The 27890-nt window shown below is 46.9% G+C and overlaps 1 protein-coding gene across 8 annotated transcripts in view; it reads right to left on the reverse strand.

The window, feature by feature from the left end:
* Positions 1-27890, reverse strand: part of RAP1GAP2 (RAP1 GTPase activating protein 2) — a 211920-nt gene that overhangs the window by 17889 nt on the left and 166141 nt on the right. For all 8 annotated transcript variants that reach the window (XR_013991821.1, XM_081027059.1, XM_081027062.1 and 5 more), the window contains 9 exons: positions 22504-22582; positions 21698-21751; positions 19290-19373; positions 16363-16463; positions 13967-14096; positions 11598-11753; positions 5904-5975; positions 5375-5461; positions 3965-4099 (listed from right to left, as the gene is read on the reverse strand). Coding sequence is in view for 7 of the 8 variants with exons in the window: in XM_081027059.1 (XP_080883185.1) it covers positions 3965-4099; positions 5375-5461; positions 5904-5975; positions 11598-11753; positions 13967-14096; positions 16363-16463; positions 19290-19373; positions 21698-21751; positions 22504-22582 (898 nt within the window). In the remaining variant the exon portion in view is untranslated. The remainder of the gene's footprint in view (positions 1-3964; positions 4100-5374; positions 5462-5903; positions 5976-11597; positions 11754-13966; positions 14097-16362; positions 16464-19289; positions 19374-21697; positions 21752-22503; positions 22583-27890) is intronic.

Raw genomic sequence — 27890 nt, forward strand, 5'->3', positions numbered from 1 at the left:
GGCCAGCCACAAACCTCGCTTCCTTACAAATGGCTTTTGTGAGTTGTTTCCATTTAACAAACTCAACATAAGGGACCAAATGCACAGGGATGACCACTGAGGGGGATGTGCCAACCAAGGCAGGAGCCCTTGGAGAGAAAGATGAAATTCCTTGCCCACCGCCCTGGCCTCATAAGGAAGTACTCTGAGGTCCAGAACAGGGTCTTCTGTCCCACTAGCAGCACAAATAAAGGACAGAGGCTGACGGGAGAAGGAACTATCCCTCCACATCTCCACTCAGATAGTCCAGAGCTCCAATCCATGAGCTGCTCCAGCCTGCCGGTACTTTCCTGAGAATATAGGAAGCCTGGCGCTCCTCTCCTGCCACTAGGGGTCAGATCAGACCAGTGAGTTCACTAGTAGTGGCCCTCAAAGCCTGGGAGAAATTCACCTGACAACTCCCTGCTTTGGATGGTCCCAGTTCTGGGGCCCCTGGGTGGCCTTCTCCTCCCTGGTCTTCCATTCCCCCTTCTGCATGAGGAAGTCTGTGGGGCTAGCTCGGGGTTTCTCAAAATGTGGCTTCTGTGCTTTATGGACATATGTGGTACGTCAAGTAGCGTCACTTTTTCTTTTCATTTCACTGGGGACCAACAGAAACTTCAACAGCTGGCAGTGGCTGAGAATGGCATTGAAGAACAATAGTCTGGAGATCAATATTTTTCAAAGGTGAATAATGTACAATTCCTTTATAAAGAAAAATATTCTTGCAAGACTCCAAGAACATGTCCACAGACTCCCAACACCAGTGGTCCTGTGGCTGCATTTGCAACATACCTACTTATTTATTCATGTCCTTCAGTGGTGAGTTTCACTGTAAAAGTTCGGTCTCTATAATTGGAAATATATTTTTTTATATTTTCAGCTAAGTGAAAATGCAAAATTTCAAAGTGTCTGTAGAACTGGCAGATTCCTGAAAATATCTCCAAGCATCTCAGTTTGAGAAGTAGGTCTAGACGTCCGTAAACCAACTGTTCTCTCATGGAAGAAACGCTGCAATGACAGCCAGTGGAGCCGAAGAGAGATGTGAAGAAGAGCTATTCTAAGTGGTGTGAGGTGCCAGGAGCACAGCCTAGGAGAGTGACAGTTCTGCTTCTCCAGAGAGGGCCGAAGGGTCACTGCACTGCAGGGTGGGGAAGAACAGTCACAAGAAGCAGGGGGTGGATGGCTGAGATCGCTTCTAGCCCTGGGAATTCTCAGTTATGTTTCCATGTGCCTGTGAGAGGAGAACTTTGACAGGAAGGAAATAAAACATGCAACTTGTCTTCCTAGGACCATTCCATGCACCACGTCTTACAAGGGGGATCTCACAGAGGTCTGGGTGAGGAACGCACTAAGGAATGCCAACAATTCTGACACCATAGCACCGGCCGAAGCACCCAGGAAGAAATACCCAAACCAGCGACAGTTTCCTGAGCTGAGACGGACCACAGGCCTGGCCGCAGGCTTGGCCCACACATCAGAATCCCCCAGGCCCTAGATGCGGCAGGCTGCAGCGCCTGGCCTGGTGCCAGCACCGGCCTCCAAAGCTTGGGCGATGTGAGGACATTAATGGAAGGGACAGGGCAAAAGAGCTTGTGTGCCCCAGCAGGGAGGGCAGAAAAGCTGCTCTGTGCAGCTGACCAACTGTGAGAGCCCCCTCTCTCACCCCCCGGGCCACCTGGGACACAGGCATGGAAGCAGAGTGCAGATGCGAGTCTATATTCAGCATGTAAGGTGGAAAAGAAAAATTCCCTGGATTATTGGATCAAAGACAAGTAAAGATGAAGTTTTGAGGCATCTCCCTCTCTTGGAAACCCCTTTAGTCAGACCTGCTGGAGTCCAACCGAGATCAAAAGCTGCCCCTGCCAGAGGCGGGGGACTGACAAAATAGCCTCCGGCCACTCTCCTTTACACCCGCAACCTGCATGCAGCTGCCGGGACATTTAATCCACTGGGCACTGTGGGCAGAGTGTCCTCAGCCGACAAGCTTTTCTAGGTTATAAAAATATTTCAAACCTGGAAAAACAATCGTTAACTTCAAAATACAGAAAGAAACCAACAAAACTGAAAGCAACAAACGCCTCATTAAATGGCTGCAAAACATAACATTATGCTCGCTAGTCAACTGCAGCTGAAGTCATATATAAATTACATTTACTGTGGGATGTGGGAGTATCTGATACACTTGATCTGATATGGGGCGGAGCCTATGAAGGTTTTCGTATTTACCAGGTCTCACATTCACCCCTCTCAGCTAGGCTACCCTACCTGGCTCGCTCCCTACTCCGTTTCTCTTCTCCCCTCGTTCCCCTTTCCTCTTAGTCTCCCAGTTTCTCCTATTTCATGCTGGCTGCCACTGTCCGTCAGGACTGAAACAGATGTCCCAGGAATCTCCCACCAGCCTGGACAAGCAGCTTGGCTCCTACCCACGCCCTTGTGAGGAATCTCAGCAGCTGGCCACGATGAGGGCCAGCAGAGGCCTGCCCTGCTCTCTGCGGTCCAGCCCGGATGTAAGGGATGAACCCCAGGCTTGCCCAGGTCAGGCTCGCATGGGTGGAGTCTTAACTGAGGCAGTATCCTGTAGCCATTGGGAACACAGGCTTTGGAATCCGGCAGACCCAGATGTAACTCCCGTGTTTGCTAGGTGACTTGGGACAAATATTTTGTCTCTTTGAGTCTTAGTTGCCTCACATGTAAAATTATGCTTATAATTATTAAAATTGGGTATGAATTATGATACCAAAATAATTATGCCCTTAATAATAGCCTTCCCCACAGGGCACAGAGGGCAGCTGTGAGGCTTTAGACAGGATGATGTGTGGTAAGCTTTCTCTTTCCAGGATAATAACAGCTCACACTTTCACTGAGCACTTACTGTATTCCAGTCCTTGTGAACCTTTCCAGACTTTATTTCAATGAATTCTCCCAACGACTCCATCACAGAGGTCCTATTTATCATTCCTTTGCTGTTGACGAAAACACTGTGGCCCAGGGACTGTAAAGACCATGCCCAGGATCCCAAAGCTGGCATTCTAATAAAGGCAGGTTAAACCCTAACCCCACACACTGTCGCTTTACCCATCACTCTGCAATGGGCAATTCAGCAGAACACTGACCTAAGAACCAGAAAACCTGAGTATGAAACAAGACTCTACCTCTCAGCAGGTGTATGGCTTTGAGCACTCCCGCAGCCTCTCATCCTGTCCCCTTGTGTGTGAGAGGAAATAATAAGACCCGTTCTGCCAACTGCACAGGGTAACAGCCAGGCTCAGATCGGATGCTGGGTGCAAGTGCTGTGTGGACCAACAAGCACTTCACAAGCATATGACGATGACTCTTCTTTACGCCATGCCAGCTGTCCAAGCTCCACCTGAATACTTCCAGGGACAGGGAGAGCGCTACTTCTTTTAGCAGCTCATTCTGGTTAGAAAGCTCTTCCCTTTGCAAAGTCCACAGGGATTTACTCTAACTCCATCCCAGTGACCCTGACCAGGTCCTCCAGTACCCTGCCAGCTGGGAAGAATCCTTGCAGTACCCCACACTGGCTGCTAAAGACCCCTAAGATTCGTGTTCTTGCTCCTGCCCATCCTGGCAGGAGCCCATCCTGCCCTGGGCTCTGACCGCAAAGGAGGCAGATGGAAGCAATAATATTCGTGGTTTGCACTGGCTCCTCTCCTGCTGCTAACTCTGTCCCTGTCCCTACTCATCAGACTCCCAGCCAGGAGGAGACAATCCAGATTGAGGAAGGATGAGGAGGACGCAGCAGACGCTGTTGGCTGCTCCGACCACTCACATTTCCTGATGCCTGCCTCTGCAAACTCCTGTGGTGCCCCTGCTGGTCCTGCTACCTCTGGCTGGCACTTGGGCTCTGCAGACCTTAGACCTCTGCCCTTGTCTGTCCCACACCTCCCTGCCACAACAATCCTCAGCCACTCTTTTGCCGTACCTTAAAAGACTCCAGGAATCCTCCGTGGCCCCCATTTTCAAACTTGTCCTCTTCTGGACCCAGTCCCAGCATGGCCTGTGTATGGGCATGGAGCTCGTCGTGAAGATTGTCTAGGAGGGCGGCCCTCGTCCGGTCCTGGAAGGGAAGAAGGTAGGGTCTGTGGAGTTGGCACTGAGGGCAGAGATGTGTCTGGGGGCTCCAGACATCTAGCCAGAGGGCTGCTATTCTAGTCAACTGCATCCGGGTGATGGTGTGACCTAAGGACAGACTGGGCTCCATGCTCACACATGCTGCGGTTAACACTACAGCTCCGTGCCCACCCCTCTGCTCTCTTCCCCCTGCCCCTTCTCCCTGGGCCATCCCACCCTCCCTGCTCCACCCCTGCTGACTCCCAGATCTCTGCCCCAAGCTCCATATCCATGCACCCAACTGCCCATTGCTCCGCTCCATCCAGATGTTTGTCCAGAGCCGTGTACGACCTCCAGGGGGCGCCATTCACCCAGACCAACAACCCAGCCTTTGCAGGCTCCTCCGTATCAGCAGGTCCTGACCGAGCTCATCTCCCACCGGTGCCCATGTCAGCAAAGAGCCCAAGCTGAGGCCTAAGAGCCGCCCCACAATTCCAGTTGGCCCCACCATTATATCCAGAAATCCATCAAGTCTTCCCGACTGACCCCAAATCATTTCCTTCTATGCCCCGTAGAAGCAAGCTGTCATCAATCTCTTGCCTAAGTACTTTATCAGGGCCCCACCACCTCTTGCTCAAAGCGCTATTGATCTGACTGAACCAATGTCTCCAACTGAATCGCCCCCCATTCCATCCCCCACATGAGCCCTTCTCTCAGGCCATATCAAACCCTCTGGAGCTCCTTCATGAAGTCATGCTCTGGTTCTTTGCTCATTGTGTTTTCCATGCCTGGCATAACCCTCCCTACTTTTTTCTCCTGGAAAAAGGCTCAGCAGCTCACAGGCCACCTGCTCCAAGCAGCCTTCCATGAACACATCCCAGTCCACCATAGGCAGAGGCAGTCACCATCCTGAGTCACAGCCCTGTGCTGGCCCAGGGCTGGCACTCTGTACCACACCTGTCTCTTTAGTAATGGCCCCTCCCACCTGCCTGTGAGCTCTGTAAGGGCAGAAACAGAATCTCATTTATGCCCATTTCCCAGGTAACAGAACAGAGCCTGGTACATGGTAGATGCTCAATAAATGATTGGTGAATGGTGGACTAGATCTGAAGTTTGGATTTAGCTTCCACAAGAAGACAAAGTTCCAAAATCAACACAGGGCTGAAGGCTTACAGAGGCAAAGACGGTGCTCACCGCCTCCCCTTGAACAGCCCTCCAACAGAGGCTGGCTAACAGGTGGCCAGGAGGGCAGGAGGAAGACCGTCAGAAAACCCGCTCTCACCTCTAGCTTCGCAAACTTGTCCGACTTGCAGCAAGCGTTCTCTGCATTGGTGAGCTTGGTGAGCAGGAATTCCCTGAACTCCGGGCCCTGGAACAGACAAGAAGCCCCGGGACGCTCCCAGTCTCAGTAACGGGTAGGCAGAACAGAAAGTCTGGGAGATCCCTTGAAAGGTCCTTTCTGGCATTTGATCATGTCTAGCCCAGCCAAGCCCACCTGCTAAGATGCCAGCATGGAAACCAACTTCCCTGTGTCCCAGGAAATCAACCCTCCACATCCACAATTTTTGCCCAAGGCGCCTGGGACTGAAGCATAGTATAAAAATGCTTCTTTTAGCAGAAAGTCAAACACCCTGACAAGTGCCCTGTGGTAGGCCAGGCTGGCAGCAGGAAAGGTGGGGAGAGACCCCCAACCCTGCCAATGGTCCTCCTGATATTCCCAGCCCAGATTCAGTCCCACTCCAATTACTGCCACTGAGGTATGGGAACCTGGGGTCTTGGATATGAGAAGAGCAGAAAGAAGAGTTTCTTACCTTCTGGAAAACAGGGGGACTCGGCAGAGGTGGGCCAAAGGTGGGCACATCTTCCCGTGCAGTGACTGAGACCTGAAACAGAGCCTCAGTGTGGGCCGGGAGGGAAGACACCCAAGCTAAGGGTGATGATGACGCACTGTACATGCTCCCTGGGGGAGCCCCACTTCCCACAGCAGATCTGCTCCTCTTCTCCTTCCACTCCTTGCCGGAATACAAAGCTGTGTGAGCCATCACCAGCAAGGCAGAGCTCCTAGCAGTGGGGCTGGACATCATTGTGCCATCCACATGCTCTCTTCTGCGATGCTGGAGGCCAGAAGCAAGTCCGGCAAGATGACTGGACAGAGCTGGGGAGCAGCCTGGGACCCTAATTCTAATGCAGCACAAGCGTCCAAGAGGCCTTTTCTCATTACCTCATTGGATTGGGAGGGGAAGGCTACAGAGCAGGCAGAGTGAGAATGATTAGCCCTGTTTCACTGATGAGAAAACAAATGCCCAGAGAAGCGGTCCCCCAGGCACCCGGTGATTTACCCACAGAGATGAACAGAGAATCCAGACCCTGCTCCGGGGTTCTCCCCACAACACTGACCCCAAACCTGGCCACAGGCGGCCAGGAGGGCAGGAGGAAGACCTTCAGAAACATTAGATCACTGTAAGTGTTTAAACAATAAATACCAATTGTATGGGCTCCACCCCAGACCTACTGAATCAGCAGCTCTGGGGTGGCGCCAAGAGCCTCCACCTGTTAAACACTCCCGAGAGCTTCTATACAGTGGGCAGACGAGTGTTTGGGAATCCTGACCCCACAGGCAGGGTCAGTCAGGCTGGCTTGAACTAACAGAGCACAGGGCCCAGGCTGGGAGCTGGGGGTGGGGGACATCAAAGTATGCTGCAGAGGGGTGTACCAGGCTCTGGGTGGGCATGTGCCTTGGCCAGCCTGGCAAGGCATGAACTCATGGAGAGCAGCCAGGTGCTCTGTGTGGGGTCTCCCAGGATTGGGATGACCTCACACCTCCATCTCCCCTCTGCATGCAGGTGCCCCGGTTTCACCTGCTCTCAGCCCATGAGGCTGCAGGCCTCTCTGGAGATGCTGCCCTCTCTCTTCCCCAGGCAGGCGGCCGCTGCCGTGAGCCTGGCCCTGGCACGCCGCCAGCCTCCCTGGCCTGTGAAGTAGGGCAGATGCTGAGAGTCTGCCACAATGGGTGAGCAGGCAGCTCGGAGCCGGGCCAAAAAAAGGCCCTGCCCGGGTCTGGAGAGGAAGGGAGCAGGAGAGCGCTGGTCAATACCAAGCTCAAGGCTTTCTCTCCCCAAGCTCAAGGTTGTCTTCAATGGCCCAAACGGCAGTGCTTACAGTCAGGATCCAGGGTATGTTTGCCTGCCATGATTTCTGGCTGGTCCCAACTGCCAAACACAGTTCCCCACCACCACCCACAATGCACCCATGGCACAAGTCAAGAAGTCCACCCTCAGAGCCAGAATGGGGTGGGGAGAGAGTGGGGGAGGCTGCCCGGTTGGCAGGAGGCCAGAGGCCAGGCCCAGCTCTCCCCTCTTCCCATCTCAATACTCTCTCATTCTCAGGCTTGCATTAGAATGGGCTGTGCTGACTGGGTAAGTGGCTTCATATATGCTTTTCAATCTCCCAGGTCTCCCAGCCAGACAAGCCCATTGCAGCAGCCACATCAGAAAAGCAGAGGACAGGATCCTTCCTTGTGACAGCCATTCATCTTCTGTCCCCATTGTGTTCCCTCTCCTGACCCCTTTCCAACAAAGTGCCGGGCCTTTGTTGTTCCCTCCTCTGGGGGACGGTTGGGTTGCTGGGCTGAAAGCAGAAGCTGCCCCAACACAGCCCCACCTTCCGGTTTTCTAAATTCAGAAAGGGCCTCCCAGCAGGGGCTAGGGCAGGGCTTAGGAGAGAGGCAGGAGGTGACTCTGGGGAAGAGATTCTTCGAGGTGGAAAGCAGAAGGAGGCTTGAGGAGTGTGAGTAATAAGATTGCACCAGGAGGTGGGCAACCTCAGAGAGCCCCAGACTAGAGATCCCCACCCATGCCCAACTGTGGCCTGGAAGCCTTCGAGAACCATGGAGTTGCTCAAACAACAGGTCACCAGTGAGGGAAGGGCCACACAGCCAGGACTCCTCCCCAGTGGTCTGCTGCACATAAGATTCCTGAGACCTCTGCAGGACTTCATGGGTCAGGGACGGGGTGACCTCAGGCAGGGAGAGGAGGGAGTCCTAGTGATGGCTCAGCTGGAATTTCCTTCCAACCTGGCAGGATGGGGACAAAATTTGTGTCTGAACAATAATCTGATGTGACATTTCATGCACACCCAAGCTTTGGAGCCAAGTTCCCACCTATCCTGACCGCTCCGGGATGATGAGCACAGACCTGGACGGGGGCACTCCAGCGCCAATGCTTCTGTGGCCTCAGGCCTTAAGTGACTTACGCTCTCTGCCCCAATTTCCCTCCTGTAAAACAGGGCTCCTGAGAGGCCCAGTCGACCCAGGGACTTGTGAGGGTTCAAGAAGACTGTGTTTTTACTGACATGGAGCAAGTACCCGGTAAGAGGTAGCCATTGTCACCAGCGCTTTTTTTTTTTTTACTTTCTCTACTGATCTGCACACAATAAAGGACACCTGAATTACTAGAGTTCCCCCAAACCACTTCTTAATCTGTCTCTGTCTCTGTCTCTCTCTGTCTCTCTCTGTCTCTCTCTCTCTCTCTCTCACACACACACACACACACACACACACACACACACACACACACACACCTGTTTCTCAATTCCCCCTCTTTCCTCTCCCGCAGCATGTCAGGGCTGGAAGGAACTCAGAGGTTGTCTAGTCCTACTTCCTCATTTCATACAGAATCAGAAGCCCAGAGAGGGAAGGAACTGGACCAAGGTCACACAGCAATCAGAGGCAGGCCCAGGACAAGAACTTCAGGCTCCTATCTGGAGCCTCTTAGTCTGGGGCCCCTTTCTGCACATTCCCACCCCATCCTCTCCAGGGGGTGCTGCCTGGGACATTGCTTAGCCCCTGAGGAAACCACACCCTCCTTTGCCATAGCCCAGAAGCCTGCAAGGGTCAGCTAAGGTCTCGTTTCACCCAGGACCTCCTGAGAGATCTAACCAGGTCCTCCTCAATCTGCTCATCCCCTGGAGCGTTGCTGGGGGTGTGGAGGGACACAGCTATGGGGAGCACCTTGGAAGTCTGTCTCCATCCCTGCCCCCAATCACAGGTCTTGCCCGACCACCTCAATGTTTTCCTGGCAGGTAGAATACAAGGTCCCACATCCCAGCGACAGCCTGGCTCTGCCTGTGGGTCCTTACGTCTCTGCTTCTCACCACCTCCCTAAGGACAGTGATTTTCCCTAGACCATGGACTGTGGCTGGGAAGACTCAGTAAAGGCTTCCAGCATCAAAGCTGGTGCTGGGGTGGTGTTTTTTGGATCTCTAATTTTTCTCTGTCGTCCCACTCCACTGAGCTCTTGGGAAAGTGGAGAAGCCAGTTAGTTAAGCTCCATTTCCTATCAGAAACTAAAAGCAAATACTAAACGTCCGCAAGAGGCCCCATTTTGCCAGCAGAGGCCCAGGAGACAAGCCACACATATGTACGTGACTGCCTGGCCGGGCCTGGGAGACCCTCTGATCATACAGCTTTCCTCTGGGGATCCTGATCCAGTAGCTCTCTGCCTAGGGTTTCCAGGCGGGAACTCTCACCCGTTTTCAGGAATTGTTTTCACTTTCCTGTTCCCGAATCCCGAGATATGTTCTCCACGATGAATCATTTCCACAAAGTGATGACCGATACTACCAACCACCTGGGTTCAAGGAGCCGATTTTCCCGATTTCCCGACCAACTTTTCTCGGGATTTGGGAATGGAAAAGCGAAAAAAATTCCTGAGAACGAACGGGAATTCCAGCCTGGAAACCCTATCTCGGCCTCTACTGGCTGTTAAAAAGAACCAGCTGGCTGTTGGAGCGGCCCAGTGGCTGAACTGCACTCACTGGCTCTTCTGTCCCTTCCCTGAGTGCTGGTTCTGTATGTCGCTTCCACTCCTGGCACACAATAGGCACTGCATGAATAAAACTTGCTTCCACCCACAAATCCAGCAGTTGTTTGAAGGGAATGCCCTGTTGGTCAAAGCAGCCGATCCTGGAGCCCTCCAGGAAATGACCAAATCATGGCTTCTCCAACTTTTCAGCTAAAACTGCATAATGACAGAGAAGCGGGAATATGTATATGGGCATGGAAAGGAATCATCTCAACAGGAGAGAGGTGTGGGTTTTGTGGGGAGGGGGTTGTTTCGTTTTTTTGAAATCTCATATTTGGATTTAAAGTTGATATGAATTTTACAGATATGAATAATATATCTATCTAGCTTTGTGCTAGATACATATGTAACATCATTTCCCAAAATCTTCAAGCAAAATTGCTCCTTCCTGAAGATGCCCATGAAGTACTGTGGCTTCCTGAAGCCCAGGAACCAGCACTAACCTAAGTTATTAAATCAGAAACATTTGCAGGCCCCAGGGTTTCCCATTAGCAAGGACAAGCTCTTTTTCCCTCTCCCTGTAACAGAGGTTCTTAACATTTTGGGGAGCAGGCAGCCCTCTGAGAACCTGAGCTATGGCCTTGCTCCCCAGAAAATGCAAAGGAGCACATAAACGCAACACCCTATACATATCTGCAGGGAGTTCAAAGGCTACCTAACGTCCACCTTAAAAACCCTGCCTCAGCCCATCTCCCCTGGGTCCCAGGCCCCCCGCCCCCAGCACCACTGTAATATAGAGAAGCTGTTGTCCCCGAGGTTTCTCATGAAGAGGAGGGGAGAGGGTTAGTGATACAGCCATCAGGAGCGGGCAGGGTAAGGGCTGCTGAGGATGACAGGCTCGTGTGCATTTGTGAGGATTTTGAGCCACTACTAGGTCAGGAGGCTGAGACCCAGAGAGACCCACAACCCCTAAGAGTCTTCAAATTAAGATCAATCATTTCTTCCAGAACAGCTAAACCAGAGGGCCTACCCAGTGCCCTGGGTCTACCAGGGCCCCGCTCTCCACGCTTCTCACCACAAACATGTCTTCATTTTCTTTCTTTCCTTTCTTCCCTTCCTGACAGTCCTCTCGACTTTTTCTTGCTCTCCTCTGGCTCTGCCTTACTCTAGACCTGGGGTGTCCAAACTTTTTTCAGCGTTTTTTACCAAGGGCCATATGTGGTAAAACATACAAACAGCCGGGCCACTCACTCGAGGTGAAGTACGTATTGCCTCACCTGGTTTATTTAACTAAATAATTTAAGTAAACTAAATATATTTTTGGAATTTGCTGCGGGCCAATTAACAATGGATCACGGACCGCAGTTGGCCCGCGGGCCGCAGTTTGGACACCCCTGACCTAGAGAATGGCATTACGAGATTCCAAACAGGGGCACCTGGGCTTCTCAACCCTGGAATTAGATGTCATCGAGCCTGGAGGAAGCCAGGTGGATGAGATGACCTCAGAAGGTGCTCTCCACCAAGAGTTGAGCTCCCAAATCCCAGAAACCTGAGAACCATGGGAAATTGATCACACCCAAACTAGGAGTGCCATTTTGGAGAACGGCCGGGGAGCCATTGAGAACTGGTGTTCCTTGATATCACTGAATTGGATCCACAAAGTGTGGTGAGGTGCCTGGACGTCCTCTGAGACTTTCTCCTTACCTTGTAGGATGTGGTCTCTGTGCCCGGGCTCTCAACCTGCACCACAATGTACGCATGTAAAAAGTTGGAGGCAATCATATCGGGGACAAATGGTGTGTTTTCTTCTTGGAAGATGATGGCCACGATGTCATTCCCAATGTGTCTCTTTCTCTGGAGCTAAAGAAAAAGTGGTCCATTGTCATAAGCCAGTTAGGAACATCCAGAAAGCAGAATAGATCTATACAGGAAATTCCACATTATTCTATCTTTATATGTAAACCCCGCAACTCAGAGACGTAGCTCTCCAGGGAGCTTTTTCTTTCAATCTTTAGAAGCCATCAAAAAAGAAAAAAAAAAGTTAGGAAGATGCCCAAGTTGTTCGGTAGAGGTTTGCAAGCATCTTACTGAGCTCTACAGCATGCAGAGCCCTGACTCGGGACTCGGGGAAAAAGAGTTAAAAGATGAGGGCTGGGTTTTGGCCTGGTAGAGTCTGTAATTGATACAGGAGAGACACAAACACAGATGAAGCCACCTGAGAACACAAACAAAGCCACTAGCCAGCAAGTGCTAAATCAGTTCCTGCACACAAATGCCTAACACTACGGGGGCAGAGGAGAGGGCAAAGTTAGAGGCCTGATGGTAATCTGAGAAGGCTTCCTGGAAGAAGAGATGGGGTACTTGACGGACATAGGGATGAGGGGGCAGATAATTCTATACCAAAGGGGAGATGAGCCATTCTTAGAGAAACACGGGCAATCTGGCTTGGTGGAGGTCATGGGGGAGAGAGAAATCCAACCCCATTCAGCATCCCAAACTGTGCCAGGTGTTTTCCCAGGCGATCTCCATCAGCAAGCACCTACTGTGTGTCAGGAACCATGCCGGGCTGCTCACATGCATGATTGCAAATGTAAGGCCCTCCTGTATACCAAGTCCTGTCTAGGTGTTTACACATGCATTTGTTCCTTTATTAAGCACCTACTGCATGCAGGTGCTATATTTCACTTTGAATTTCTCATTTATTGAGGACCTGCTACATACTGAGCCCCATGCTGGTCACTTTTACACAAACTGTCTCACTTATTCCACACACGTCATCCCATTTCTTGGGAAGAGAAAATGAATATTTACTCAGTCCTTGCCGAGAGCCGAGCTCTGTGTCCTTCCCACGTAACACAGGTGAGACTAAAAGAGAGCCAGGCACAGAATAGCCCTCAGTCGCAGGCTGGGTAGGGGGTGAAGGGAGCCGTGAGGGAACAGAGACTGAAGGTAAAACACTGAGAGAAAGCCTCCTTTGGATACAAAAGGAGTCCTGCTCCCATTTGTTTCTGGAACATTCAGTAGTTATTTTAGAGCCAAATCACAGTCTCATTTGCCAACTTCCTTTTTTCCAAAGACAGGCACTATGTTTACAATATCACATCTGTGCTCCCTCCCAACTCCCTGCTCAGAAATGCATGGGTCAGAGTCGGGTAAAAGGCCTACTTTCGTTTCTTATTTTCCTAGAGACTGAGAGGGCCATAAAGAGCGGGATGGGGCAAATGATGCAACAGCCAGGAAATCAACTGCTGGCATTGGGGCACACCCCTGGGCATGCACAGCTGTCAGAAGCAGCAAATGGGAGGGCGAGCAGGAAAACCCTGGAAGTGGAGGTCTCATCCAGGGTGCCCTGGTTGACGCAGAGGCTGAATTCCTGCGCGCAGGCAGGTATGATGAGAGATGAGGCTGGGAGACTGAAAAAGCTGGGAGGTGGGGAATGTCTCATGCAATAACCAGCTTTACATCACTGGGGCAGGAGGGAGGGCAAATGCCTAATGGCCTGGACAGTGAACAGCTGTTAGGTAGGAAGCCTGCCACAAGCCAGGCATCGTGCATTCAGAACCATATGAACCACAGTCAGATTCCCACAACAGCCCTCTGACATACAGGGTGTTATGCCCATTTTACAGATGAGAAAAGTGAGGCCACAAGGTTAACCGGCTTAACCAGGGTCACATGCCCCTTCCTAAGTGTAGAACTGGCTTCAAGCTGCCATCTGCAGACTCCATCATATACTACTCTTCCCCACCACCCTACATGATCAGGACACCCAGGCTCTGCTCTCAGCTCTGCCCCTAATCAACTAGTAAACAGTCTTTTAACCACGTTGAGCTGCAGTTTCCCCATCAGTCCATGAGCCCTGTACTGCTTCCTGCACCCGGCTTCTGACGTGTGGCCTTGGCAAGATAACACAATAGAACAGGCTTTGACGAGAAGAACACAGCTGAACAGACTGGCCTCTTGATTATGAAAATGGGGGTGGGGGGGGCGCAGTCCCTCAGGTAGATTGGACCAGAAGCAGGCTTTCACCTCACATGCCCCGGGGCTCCCACAGCCCTCCTGACCCAGGTTACCTGCTGGGCGTCACCCTCGGTAAACGGCAGCTTTGTGGAGACGTGAAACATGATCTCCCTGTCCCGGAATGCCGTGTACACTGATTCCACTCCCGTCTGTCCGTGGGTCACATCCAGGCCTCCTCGGAAACTGTCAGTAAAAAAACAGGGCAAGTGCCAGAGAAAGAAAGTGAGGGTGAGTGGGCAACTGGGTGCAACCTTCCCTAAGGACATGGGGGTAGGAGAACGAATGAGAAGACATGGAGACTTGAAGGCTGAGAGACTGAGATGCGGGGAAAGCAGGTAGATCTCCTCCGCTGAGCAGACGAGCCCTGGCGTTCTAACCATAAACCCATATTTAAAAGACAAAGACAGAACCTCCATTTCAAGCTGTGGCTGTGTCCCCTCCACACCACAGGGTCATGTGGAAAGGGGGGTCATCCACCCACAATCACAGACAAATGCCACCCCAGGTACCAGTGGCCCCCATGGCTGGGCATGAGCCTTTGCTCTCTGCAAGGCCATGTCTAAGTCCTCAGCCCAGAGCCAGGGCAACTGGCCATCGTGCTGGATGGTGGTGAACCCCAAGGGAGAATTTGGAGTCGGCCTAAAGAGGTGACAGATGTTTGACTTCTACTCAGCCAGTCCCTGATTAGAGACCCAACCACGGTAGCACCCAGCCTGGAGGTGTCCAACAAGGTCTCTGGCTATCTCCTCACAGACAGGAAAGAACAGCACTAAGGAACTGGGTGGGCTTCTAGGAGCTGCCCCTTCTTCCTTTACAGAAACAGGGCCACTGGCCGTGCAAGGAGGATGTGGGTTCCTTTAAGAAAATGAAATAAAATAGACCCTGGACATCAGTTCCCCCAAGAACTGTAATACAAGTCAGAAAATGTGCTCAGCCTGGCATGGCAAAAAGCACGAAGGGGCCGGAGTCAGGTGCTCCCGATTCTAGACCTGCTTCTGCCCCTAAGTCAGCACATGACCTTGCACATATCACTTAATCTCACTAGGCCTCAGTTTCTTTTCTCTATAAAATAAAGGGATAGGATGACATGATCTCTGGGATCCTTCTTGGTTTTAACATACTTTATTTCATCTATCCTAAGACACATTTTTTCACATTTTAACATCTCTGAAATCAGGAAGCATCTTGTAAAGGTGGCATCTGAGCGTCAGTGGAAGGTAGTATAAGAACAATAACAATAATGACTCCCAGTGTTTCCTCAAAGCACAGCACTAGCTTAAGCACTTCATGTGCATTTTAATCCCCCAACAACCTCTGGGGTCGGTACTACCTTTATCTCCCTTTTCACAGATAAGGAAACTGAGGCTTGCAGAGGTTAAGTCACTTGTCCAAAGTTATAGAGCTAATACGGGGTGGAGATGAGATTGGAACCCATCTGTTATTGACTCCAGACAGTAATGATGACCTTGAAGGGGAGAAAGATGGAGGAAGAGGAGGAACAAGGGAGAAGGAAGAAGAGGAGAGAAGGAAGCAGAGAGAAGGAAGAAAGTGATTACCGAACACCTACTACCATGTTTCCCTGAAAATAAGACCTAGCCGGACAATCAGCTCTAATGCGTCTTTTGGAGCAAAAATTAATATAAGACCCGGTCTTATTTTACTATGATATAAGACTGGGTCTTATTTTAAGTATGATATAAGACCCGGTCTTATATTAATTTTTGCTCCAAAAGACACAATAAAGCTGATTGTCCAACTAGGTCTCATTTTCGGGGAAACAGGGTACCTGTTAGGAATGGAGCTTTCATACATTAGGAGAGCCTATTAATTTGAGGGCTCAGCCGTGTGCCAGCCACGAAGCACAGAACAGGCTGGCCCTGTCTGAAGGCCCTTCCCAAATGTTGTCTTTGCCAAAGAAAATCAAGGGCCAGAGTTTTCCAAATAATAGCTTGATATCCTTTCTTAAGGATAAATGAAATAAACATAGTAGACTATTGCATAGACTCCTGCCAGGCGAATTACTGTATTTCCACCAACTCCTAATTATCCTTTCTTTTTGTGCATTATCTAATATTTTATCTAACATCGTTTCCCCCCCAAAGTGCAAAGGGCCCTCTTTCCTGATTGCCTGGCAGGTGAGTGATAGGGAAGGTGGATTCATTTCACTCTCAGTCTGAGCCAAATGTAATTAAGAAGGCAAATCTGAGGTGCAGCAATTTCATCATGCATCCTAAGGCCAGATGTCAATGCCTTTCAGATAACCTGCCAGAATGGATTATCCCTAGGACCACCGTTTCCTTAGGAATGAGTGTTGATCATTTGCTGAAAAACAATCCCATGTTTCTTGTGTTTAATTCTCACATGCCCTCCCTGAAACTCAGCTGTCACCCTTTGCCCTTCTCTAGAGCCTCATCTATGGGGCCGGAGACTTCACTTGGCTAAAACCCACCCTTTGAAGTCCTGCAGCGTGATCGTGTCTCCCAGCTGGTCCAAGAACTCCTTGAAAGCTGGGCTCTCTTCATTGTTCCCAAACAGCTCCTCCTCCTGGGTCTGGAAGTGAAACAGGATCGAGGTAGGAGTTAGAAAAGTCTTCCTGGTGCCAAAGGAAGGAATGTGGTTGTCCCGATACCTGGTCCCTTTCTTCCTTTCTCCCTATCCCCCACCACAGTCACCATCCAGTGGCTCTGTCCTCAAAAGGAGGAAGGACTGAGGCTCATTCAACAGAGATGGATTTGGGGGGCTAGTTAATGAGGACTTTCTCTTTGAACAAAGGCTGCTGGTTAGTACAAAACGCAAAGCTGAAGCAAAGAGTTCTTAGATTTGATACCAAAAACTCAATCCATGAATGAACAATTAATAGTTGGACGTCTGACAACGGACTACATAAAGACTTATCTAGCCTACATAAAGAACTCTGAAAATTCAATAGTAATCAAAACCACAATGAGATACCACTTCACACCCGCTGGATGGCTAGAATCAAAAAGACAACAAGTGTTGGTGAGAATGTGGAAAAATCAGAACCCACAAACACGGCTGGTAGGAATATAAAATGGTGCCATCACTTTGAAAAACATTCTGGCAGTTCTTCAAAAGGCTAAGCACAGAGTTACCATAGGACCCAGCAATTCTGCTCCTAAGAATATACCCGAGCGTAATAAAAACATAAGTCTACACAAAAACTTGTGCCTGAATGTTAATAGCAACATTCTTTATAATAGCCCCAAAGTGGAAACAACCAACATGTACATCAACTGACAAATGGATAAACAAAATGTGGCGTATCCATACAATGGAATGTTATTCAGCCATAAAAAGGAATGAAGTACTGACTACTATATGCTACTATATGGATGAATCTTGAAAACAGGATACTTGGTGAAAGACACTAGACATAAAGGGCCACATATTTACGATTCATTCATGTTAAATGTCCAGAGCAGGCTAATCCATAGAGACAGAAGGTAGATCTGTGGTTGACAGGAGCTAGAGAGAGTAGTAATGGAGAGTGACTGCTCATGGGATAGAATTTCTTTGGAGGGTGACGAAAATGTTCTGGACTTAGTGGTGATAGTTGCACAACTCTGTGAATATACCACAAACCAGTGAATTGTACACTTCATTGAGACATCATTCACATACCATTGTAAATTCTATGGTATGTGTGTTATACCTCAATAAAGTTATTATTTAAAAAAATTTAACTTAACAGTAAAAAATAATCCAATTAGAAAAGAGTCAACAGTCAGCCATCTTAACAGGAGAGTTAGATGGGGTTTATTTATGTCCTGAAACCAGCATAGGGATTTTATGCAACAAATGTTCATATTAAATGTTCCCCGGCTATAGGTTTGCAAAACAACAATCTGCCTAGTTGTTTTTTTTTAAAAACGACTTTTATCTCCCTGCACGCTCCCATCTTCCCTCAGCAGCATCAGGTACATCAACAACAGAGAGACTTCTCAGAGGTGGATGGTTAATGGTCGGTAATTATAACTTTGCTGGAACATTGGATTGTAATCGCCTTATGAAATCTGCTTTGGTAAATTTCACAAGCAAAGAACTTTAATTAGGTGGGTTATATTAGTAGAGTTGTACAAAATAAAAATACAATTATGTGAAAATCATCAGAGCAGCTCCCTGAATAATCTCCCTTAAATTATAAGATTTATCTGGGTTGATCTTTCTGCTCCTCAACTCTTCACTTAATTAGAGTGTTTGTAAGTGATCACATGTGTCTTGTGGTCTAATATCTTCAGACAAGGAAGTTAGCTATTATCTAGCCAAGAAAGACAACATCATGCGCAAAAAAAAAAAAAAAAAAAAAAAGCACAGATAACACTGAAAGCTATCGATAGACCTTCCATGAATAGGGCCAAACTTTTTATTCATTCATCAATTCACATAACAGAAAAATTATGAGTGTGATTATATAAAGTGCTAGGATCTTAGATGATACAAAGATGAAATGGGTGTGGAACCTCTTTTCATAAAACCTAGGAAACATTAATATACTCAGCAGGCCACTTCTCAGGATAGCAGTAAACATCCAGGGTAGGAAAAATGGGAAGTTTGTGGTCAAATAAGTATGGGCAATACTAAGTTCAACAAAGTGACAGAGTTCTTTACTTGGGGGGTTCTTTACTTGGGTAAGAGCCTTTAAAATATTCCTACACAACTGAAGACCCTCCAAGTCATCTTTCACAGAGTACCTCACCAATGGTGTCTCATGGAACACACTTTGACAAACTATGACTTGGCCAACTAACTCCAAAGCAGCATGTAAGTGCTATAAGAGACCGAGGAGGGTGAGACGGGTACATTGTTCAACAACCAGTCCTGGTGTTGCCCGATTTCCATGGTATAAATACTTCTACCTTGGCTGATTTCAAGCTACAAACATGAAGTTGCTGAACACAGATTTGGAAAGAGATGCACACAATTGGCTCGAGCACACTAGTGAAATCTAGGTCAGAAAGCTATTCCCAGCTGGGAGGAGGGTGGGCAAGGAGAGAGCAGCTTGCGCTAATCCGTTCCCTCTACCTGGTCTGATAGTCCGATTTGTCTCGTGCCGACAGCCCATAGCTAAACATAAGCTGAGGTAGTCAGGAAGAATTAGAAGTTACTGTATGGAAAACTGCATTACCATTCAAAGGCTTTGTAGGCCTTTCTTTGTAGCCTACCTGTAGGTCTTTAAGGAGTAGCCTACCTTAAAGACTCTGCTACCTCCAGTCTAATGCATATTTGAAATGTGGTCATGGCACTCAGAACATAGAAGAACCTAGTGCAGAGTTCCTACGCTTGAGGGAGGGGATAAAAGAGTCCCTGGTGACAAACCACAAGATATAAAGACCAGTATGAATTCGTGGTGCTTACCTGCCTGGCTTTCTGATAAATGACCCCAAATTTGAAGGTATTCTTGACATCGTGCTCGTCATACGACACAATCATCTGGGAGGCCTGGAGAATGTAGGAACAAAAAGTCAGATTGTTTATTAACGTGGAGGCAAGTGAGGAAGCAAATGGAAGGGGAAGCACCCGTTCTGGTGAAGAATGTGCCCCCCTGACATGAGCCATCCACATGTGTGGAAACGGAGGAAGGGTAAAGTCGGAAGGAGATGATCAGGATACAACTCCAAAGGTCTTTGCTATTTCTCAACACCTGGGTGTCCCCCACCAGTAACCACACCTCTGGCTCACCCCTTCCATTCCCATCCAGACGGGCCAGCCAGGGCTTGGACACACAAGGAGCCCAGCAGGACTCAGGGAACTGACTTCACCCCCACTGTTTTACCTGTGGTGTAAAAAGTGAAGCCAGGACCCCAAAATGGACAAGTGACAATGACGCTAGCTCTAATTCCACCTGTCATCAGCAATGTGACTTGCACAAAGCACTGCTCCTGCCCAGACTTTAATCCCCCTTATCCATACACGAGAGGTCTAAAAGGAGACCACGGTAAGAAGGGAGGCACCCTAAGACAACATGCAAAGAAAAAGAAAAACACCCAACCACTGGTTCTATCTAATTTTCTATTGCACTTCAGAGACTTGGTGTCCGGGGGTCAAAAATACTAAACTCTAATTTTGAATCAGCTGCTTTTACCTGTGTTGTTTCAAGTGAACCATTTAACTTCTCTAGGCCTCAGTTTCCTCATTCATTAAAGTGGAGATGTGTGGTTATGAAGATTCAATGAGATCAGGCACATAAAGTGCTGAACACAGAGCAGCGATTTTCATCATCATCCATTATCTATGTAACCCCCCAAAAGTTCATAGAGGAACCAGCTCATTGGGAAAGAGAAGATTTGGGTACTATGGATGATTTGACCTCATGTTATCCTACCAAAAGAACAACCCAGGCACGAGTTGTCGGCCGGAATACGTGGCCCGTGTCAGGTAGCCACCCGTGACATCTCTCAGCTGCCTGAGGAAATGGACACTTTCCCAGCTCCCGCTGGAACAGCACTGCTGGCTGACCCGGAGGGAGCCTCCCACTCCTGCCTGGGATGAGTCAAAGGAACAGAGCAGCTGCCCCACCAGAGAAGAGGCGCCTAGCCGTGGAGACCTTCCAAGGAACGTTCTAAACTCTGTGAATTTTAAAAACACACACACATCTCAGCCCGATTAACATCCCAGCTGGACTAGGCTGTCCTTCAAATATAGAAAACATGAAAATACAGCTGTTCCTTCATTATTCCCAGTGCAGGAGGCTTTCCAAGTTATAGAGAGAACTATGCAAATGAGCATCATTCAGTTCTCTCAGTGGATATGATTTGACAACAAAAACTGCCAAACTTGTAGTTAAGTTAGGCCTTTATGATGGGGTTTTAATGTTTGGTTAAACCTCACTAATTCAGCTTTAATTATAAAGAGGAGGGCAGTCTGGATGATAGAAAATGTTCAGTGGAGTACAGCATATTACTGGTAAGTGCCTACAGACGCTCAGAGAGCTAAGAAGAGGTGCATGAGAGAAGAAGGGCTCTGGCACATTCTCTGTGCAGGAGAGGACCCTGCCATTAGCTCAGCCACTGAGTAGGGATAGTGTCCTGCCCAATCATGAATTGAAGGCATTTGTTCCAGGGGATGCTGGATGACCCAGCCAGGACAGGGCCTCTCTTCCCTGCCAAACACTGCACCTCGTGGTTCCTGGTTGTCTGAGCTGGGACTCAGGGAATGGACTGAACCAGCCCCAGCAAGCCTCAGCTGCCACAAGGTTGGCCCAAGTGCAAGCTCAGAAACACAGCCCCGCTTCCATGTTCTCCCTCGAGACCCTGCTGGCTCATGCACAGGGTCTCTTCTTGTGGCCAATCTGAAGCAATTCACTGTCCGTGGGTGATTTAAGTCCTGTCATGCCGTAATTGTTCCTGAGTGGGTTTGTTGGTTTGTTTGGTTATTATTGCTCTTTTCCGCACCCCACCCCCATGCCCACATCAGAACTGGGGTCAAGATCAGGCCAATCCTAACGAAACTAATAACAGAGAACCAGGGCCAGGCAGGGGCTTGTAAGGCCTCAGGGCTGAGGTAACACTGATAATGAGGCGTTGCAGTTTGGCCTTTTATGTTTTAGTGGAGTTCTCTGCCTTCTGCCCACCCCCCAACCCTCCACGAGGGCTGACCATATCTCCACCAGCTCCACAGCTAGAAATAAAATCATGGAGGTTTATCATGGAGACCCCACAAAACCCCACCAAGATGCAGAGAACTTCCCTCAGAGTCACAGGTGTGCACATCCATGCTAAGCAAGCCACAGAGCCCCAGGTAAGGGAAGAGGGAAAGGTCCTCACCTTGGGGTACAGGACAGGGCTGAATTTCAGCCCCACTGCGTCATCACAGAAAGCCTAAGAAGGGAGAGAGAAACACACAGTTCAGGGGCCATGTCCTGGAGAGCATCTGGGCTCCTCTGCCCACGACAGAAACAGTATGGGAGATCTTGACCTGCAGGGTCAGGAGGCCTCGGGCCGAATCCTGGCTCTGCTGCTCACTTACGTGTGGCCAGGAAAGTCAACAAACCTTCCTGAGGTTTCCTAATGAAGCGAGGCCACCGCAGGTATTGGGCACAGTTCTGCCCAGCACTGCCACTCCCAAAGTGTGGATCCAACCCAGCCCAGCTGACCATCCTTCTCACCCCAGTTTGCTCAGTTCCCAAGTCCCTGGTATCCCGCAGCAGTGACCCAGGCCCGTCACTGCTGATGGCTCCTTACCTGAAGGGGTCCTCCATCTGGACCAACAGCATGACTGTCCTGCCCAACTCTCCTCTGCCGTGAAGGCTCCCTGGCCAGCCCCGCCCCTTCCTTCTCTGAAGTCCTACTTTCCATATCCAACCCTGTCTTTCCATGTCTCTTGTCTCCTAAACTAGCTGTGAACTTGGGGTCAGAGACCATGGATTACACCAAGTAGCCTCAGCAGCAAGGATGAGCTGGGAAGGTGTCAGGAAGCTAGAGGGTCCTCCATGCAGTCAAGAGACAAAAGGTCAAGTGGCCTTCCTCAACCCAAGGGTAAAGCCCACCCCGGTCAAGCCTGCACCCCTACCCCAGAGGCCAGCCCTGGGCTAAAAGAGAAAGTCAGCTTCTCTCAGGGGTTGGTTTTTTACCTTTGCAATCTGAGGGATGCTGGGTAACTTGCTCAGTCCAGCCAAGGGAATCCGCTCATGCACTGTCTTCACCTTGGATCTGCAAAAGGAGAAAAGAGTGACAAGAAATGGAGTCAGTGAGGAAGGTAGCTGAGATCATGCCAGGCCACAAAGCAAGGACATTTGCTTCATGTCTCCCCAGGGCAGACCTGCCTCATTTCACCAACCCAGGCATTGGGCATCACTCAAACAGTGGGAAAATGAAATCCTACGTAGGTACCTCATGGGAGGTCTATACTTAAATAACCTGCCTGGTCAAGCTGACTAAAACCAGGATGTGGGAAAAGCAGATAGTCACTTTCAAGTTCACCATTATTTTTTGGTTTGTTTGTGGGTTTTTTTGTGTTCTCCCAGAGAATTGGGCACAGCTTCTGGATATATCTGTGTTCTCACAACGAAATTTTTATGAAAAGAAAATCTAGTGTTTGAAAACCTGGATTTACTCAAAATATAAATGGGATGAAAGTTGCTTTATAAAGGGATTTACCATAAGACTCTAAATTTAGCCTGTTCCCAATTCATTTAGCACATCATGAAAGTGTTGAATTTTACTGAATGCTTTTCTGCATCTGCTGAGATCATCATGGTTTTTAATCTGTTAACCTGGTGGATTACATTTCTGTTGAGCCATCTTTTCATTCCATGGGTAAAACTCCACTTGCTTATGTATTATTTTTTCATATCCTGCTGAACGTAATTTGTTAATATTTAGAGTTTCACATCTGTGTTCAATAGCAACACTGGCCTTTTTATTTTTTTTAATACTTTCCTTGTCAGGTTTGGATATCAGGGTATTATTCCAGCCTCATAAAATTGCTGGGGAGCTTCTCATCCTTTGAACTAGCTTGGGATACCATAGGGATTTTCTGTTCCTTAAAGGTTTGCTAAAACTCATCTGTAAAACCTCTGGGCCTGCTATTTTTTGTGGGAGGTTACCTTTGGCTACCAATTCAGTTCTTGAATGGTGAATATTTAGGTTTTTCTACCCCTTGTTGAGCCAATTTTGGTATCTTATATTTTTCTACAAAATTATCCATCAAATGCATTGATATAAGTTGTTCTGGGCCTTGTCTTAGGACTTCATCTCTATCTGTAGTTGTATTTCCCTTCCTTCATCGCTGTAATACTGTCTTTTCTGTTTTCCTTAATCAGCCCTTGCTGGGGGTTTATCTACGAATCTTTGCAAAGAGCTTTCAGTTTTGTTGATTGTCTCTATTCTTTGTTCTTAATATTTGTGCTTTCTACTTCACTAGCTTGTTCCTGTCTTTTTCATTTCCTTCCTTCTATTTTCTTTGAGTTTTTCTACTATTCTTTTTCTAACTTCCTGACCCGCATGCCTACACAATTAATCTTTCTTCTTTCTCATTACGGCATTTAAAACTATACATCTTTCTCTAAGTACCACTTTACTGCATCCCACACATTGATAGGTAGTATTTTCATTGTCATTTAGTTCTAAATATTTTGTCAGTTCTTTTGTGAGTTCCCCCTTTCGCCCATGAGTTATTTAAAAGGATTTCTTTTAAACCCCATGTATGAGTTTTTTCCTTCAGTGTTTTAATGGTTGAGTCCTAATTTAATTTCCTTATATTCAAGGAACATAGTCTGTAGGATATTAATTATTTGAAATTTATTGCCTTAATATACGCACTTTGTTTTTCATGTTCAGGGTGGGTTTGAAAAGAATATATTTTTCCTTTTGTTGAGTTCAGGAACGTATGTTAGGAAATCAAATTTGTTAACTGTATTGGTCAAATCTTCTATATTTTCACAATTTTTTCTCTGCTTGGTCCATCAGTATAGGAGAGACGTTACTGGAATTTCCCATTATAACCAAAGGTTTGTCTATTCCTTATGTCCTATCAGTTTTTGCCTTTTCTAAATTTGAGACTATGTTACTAAGTACAAGTTCACAAGTTCCTGACTACTCGATCTCCTGGCAGTCATGACTGTTCTCCTTATCATCAGGTAGGCTGACGCCTCTGAGGGGGTCCAGTAGAAGTCATCTTTCCCTGCCCAGGTTATGAACAAATTGAGAAACAAACAAAAAATTAAGAGTGGGAAGTCAAAATAACTCCTGTGTTACTGATGAAGGCCAAGAGGAAGCACATAGCTTAGCCTGAAGATGAAATAAATCTCTTCACTGAACCCCAGAATTCCCCACCCAGTCACAGGCAGGGCTACACGGAGGCAAGCCTCCTCTCGTGGGGTCTGCTCAGGTGGCACTTTTAGTACAGGAGAGCAGAGGGACGCCCTCATGGCAGCTAGCCCCAAGAGGGGAAAGGGAAGGAACACAGATACACATGTCAAATTCTTGCTCCCAGATTCACCTATCAGAGAAGGTGGAGAGAGCCAGGGGTGTTCCACAGAAGTGTTCCCTCCATCCAGCAGAAAACATTAGGAATGGGAAGAAGTGCTGCCAAGTTACACAGGAGTGTTCCCTTTATCCCTTTTAATGCTTTTTTCCCTGAAATTTTATTTTGTGTGATATTAATACTTCAACATCCACTTTTCTTGATTAATATTTTCCTAGCATCCCTTTTTTCATTTCTTAATTTTAAATCTTTCCACATAGTTTTTCTTTAGGTCTGTCTTTTAAAAACAGAATACAGCTGTATTTAGTCCAATCTGATGGTCTGTTATATTCATAGGATACTTTAATCTATTTATACTTATTGTGGTTACTAATGTATTTGGAATTATTTCTATCATTTGGTGTTTTCTATTACCCTGTGTTTTCTTTCTTTTTTTATCTCCTTTCCAACCTCCAGTGTAATTAAGTTTTTAAAAATACTCTTTTTATCCCTCTGCTAGTTTAAGAGCTATAGAGTATACTTCTATAACTTCCAATACAAATATTTATAGACTGTGTTCCCCAAAAATAAGACCTAACCAATCAGCTCTAATGCATCTTTTGGAGCAAAAATTAATATAAGACCCGGTCTTATTTTACTATTATATAAGACAGGGTCTTATATGTTATTATATAAGACCGGGTATAACATAATATAATACAGCATCTTATCTAATATCATGTAAGACCAGGTCTTATATTAATTTTTGCTCCAAAAGATGCATTAGAGCTGATTGTCTGGCTAGGTCTTGTTTTCAGGGAAACACGATCTTTTTCCAACAAATTCTAAACTACTTAATATCTCTCTCCTGAGGAGGGAAGGGTAAACAATAACTACTCTTCCCTTCCCATTGTCCTTCCTACTTTTGGTTATAAATTTAGTTCACAAGCCTCCTTTAATTACTTATTTTTTTCCAGTCAATAATTAAATTTATCAACAGAGAGTCTTGTCACTTTTTAATTGCATCTTTTCTTTTGATTTCTCTTTTCTTCTGGCTTAAGTACATCCTTTAGTAATTCTTTCAGGGAGAGTCTGTGAGTGGTACAATCCCTTTTTTTTCTTTAATGTCTGAAAATAGTTTTATTTTGTTTTTGTGAATAGTTTTTCTGGGTATAGAATTTTAGGTTAAAATAGTTCATTCGTCCTTCCTTCCTTCTTTCCTTTCTTCCTTCCTTCTTCCTTCCTTCTTTAAAGCTATTGTTCCATCCCACGGCTGATAAGAACTTTGCTCTCAGCCTAGTTGGTGTTACTTCACAGATAATGTCTTTATCGTTACGTAGCTTTAAATTTTTCTCTTTGTCTTTGATGTTCTAATGTTTTACTTCAATGTGTCTAGAAGTATTGCTTTGTTTTAAAATCTTGCTCAGCACCATAGTGCGTGCTGTCTTTCTTCAATTCTGAAATATTCTCAGCCATTATCTCTTGGTATTTCTTCTCCACTGGCTTCTCTATTCTCTCCTTCCGGAACTCCTTTAAGACAAATGCTTGGGCCTCTCTTTCATATGCTTATCTTCTTTTTCATGTAATTCATCACTACATCTATGCTGTGTTCTGGATGAATTCCTGGAGACTATTTTCCACTTCACAAATTCACTCTTTGACTGTGAACAGATTATATTAGAGTAGATTTTATTCCATGTGTTGAGTTTTATATCTCAACAACTATTTTTTATTTTCAATAATTCCAACTGTTTTCTTTTTACACCCATGTGTATCCATTCTTGATTAATTTGTATTCATTCATTGTATCATAATTCATTATCCCTTTTATAGCTGTTATTCATTCTTTATCTTTTGAGGACATTAAATATATTTAAGTCATAATGAAAGTGTGTCATTATTTGTATTTCATCAGCAGTAAATCCATTTCTCATTTGTTGATGGTTTTGGCTGTCTTTCTTAATGTCAGTTTTCCCTGGGTATTTAAAATTTTCCCATCCATTTTTCTCTATCCTCAGTGCAAGACATCCTGATTCCAGTTCCCATCAAGGCTATCGATTAACACAGCTCTGGGGGCACCATTCACATTATACAACCTGATGGCCTAGATAATCATCAGTCTCATCAGAGCAGTCTCTCCACTCATCTTCCTGTTACTGGTTTTACCTTCCCTCCAAGCCAATCTCCTTACTCTAGCCATGACATCTGCAGTGCAAATCTGATCATGACACTCTCCTTTCAGGAGCTCCTCTATTGCTCATAGGATAAAATCTAAGTTTCCTAGACACAGTCCATACATGATTTAGCCTTTTCTTACCTTTCCAGCATGACTGACCTCTCAACCTTACACACACTCACACATATACACATTCAGACACACACTCCACATTCAAGCTCTTCTGAACTTCTTTCAGTTCTCCCACACCATCTACCTTTGGATCCCCTCACTAGCCTATAATAATCCATGTCCACAGAAGAAGGTGAGTAGGAATAAGAGTATCTAACATGTATGGAATACTTTCTATAGCCAGGTAACAAGAGTTTATTCCTCACATTATCCCTACTCCTAGAGAAAGTCTGGCATATATTAAGCCTTGGTTTAAAAACAGTGAATGAATAAATTCCTAATGTTAACCATTTTTGCATTCCTAAAGTAACTCTTTCTTGGCTATAGTGAATTATTCTATTAATAGACTGCTTAGATTTGAGTTGGCAGAACTGGTATTTTGTATAGAATCTTTACTTCTATTTTCATAAGGAATACTGGCTCCTATTTTTCTTTCTTTCTTTTTCCATTTCATTGGTCTGATATTTTTCATGAGACTCTTCTAAGCATTGTTAAATTAATTGGGAAGCTTTCCATACTTTTTTTTTCTCTTGAACAGTTTAAATAGCATGAAATCTGTTCCTTGTGAGTTTAAAATAACAACCGGCAAACCATCTAGATCTAGAAACTTTTGGAGAGATAATTCTTTGAAAAATTTTTAAATTTATTCCATAGTGATTGATCTGGTCAGGTTTTTGCCTTGTGTTAAATGTAGTAATGTATACTTT

Source organism: Rhinolophus hipposideros, assembly GCF_964194185.1.
Source record: "Rhinolophus hipposideros genome assembly, chromosome: 20".
Taxonomy (NCBI): Eukaryota; Metazoa; Chordata; class Mammalia; order Chiroptera; family Rhinolophidae; genus Rhinolophus; species Rhinolophus hipposideros.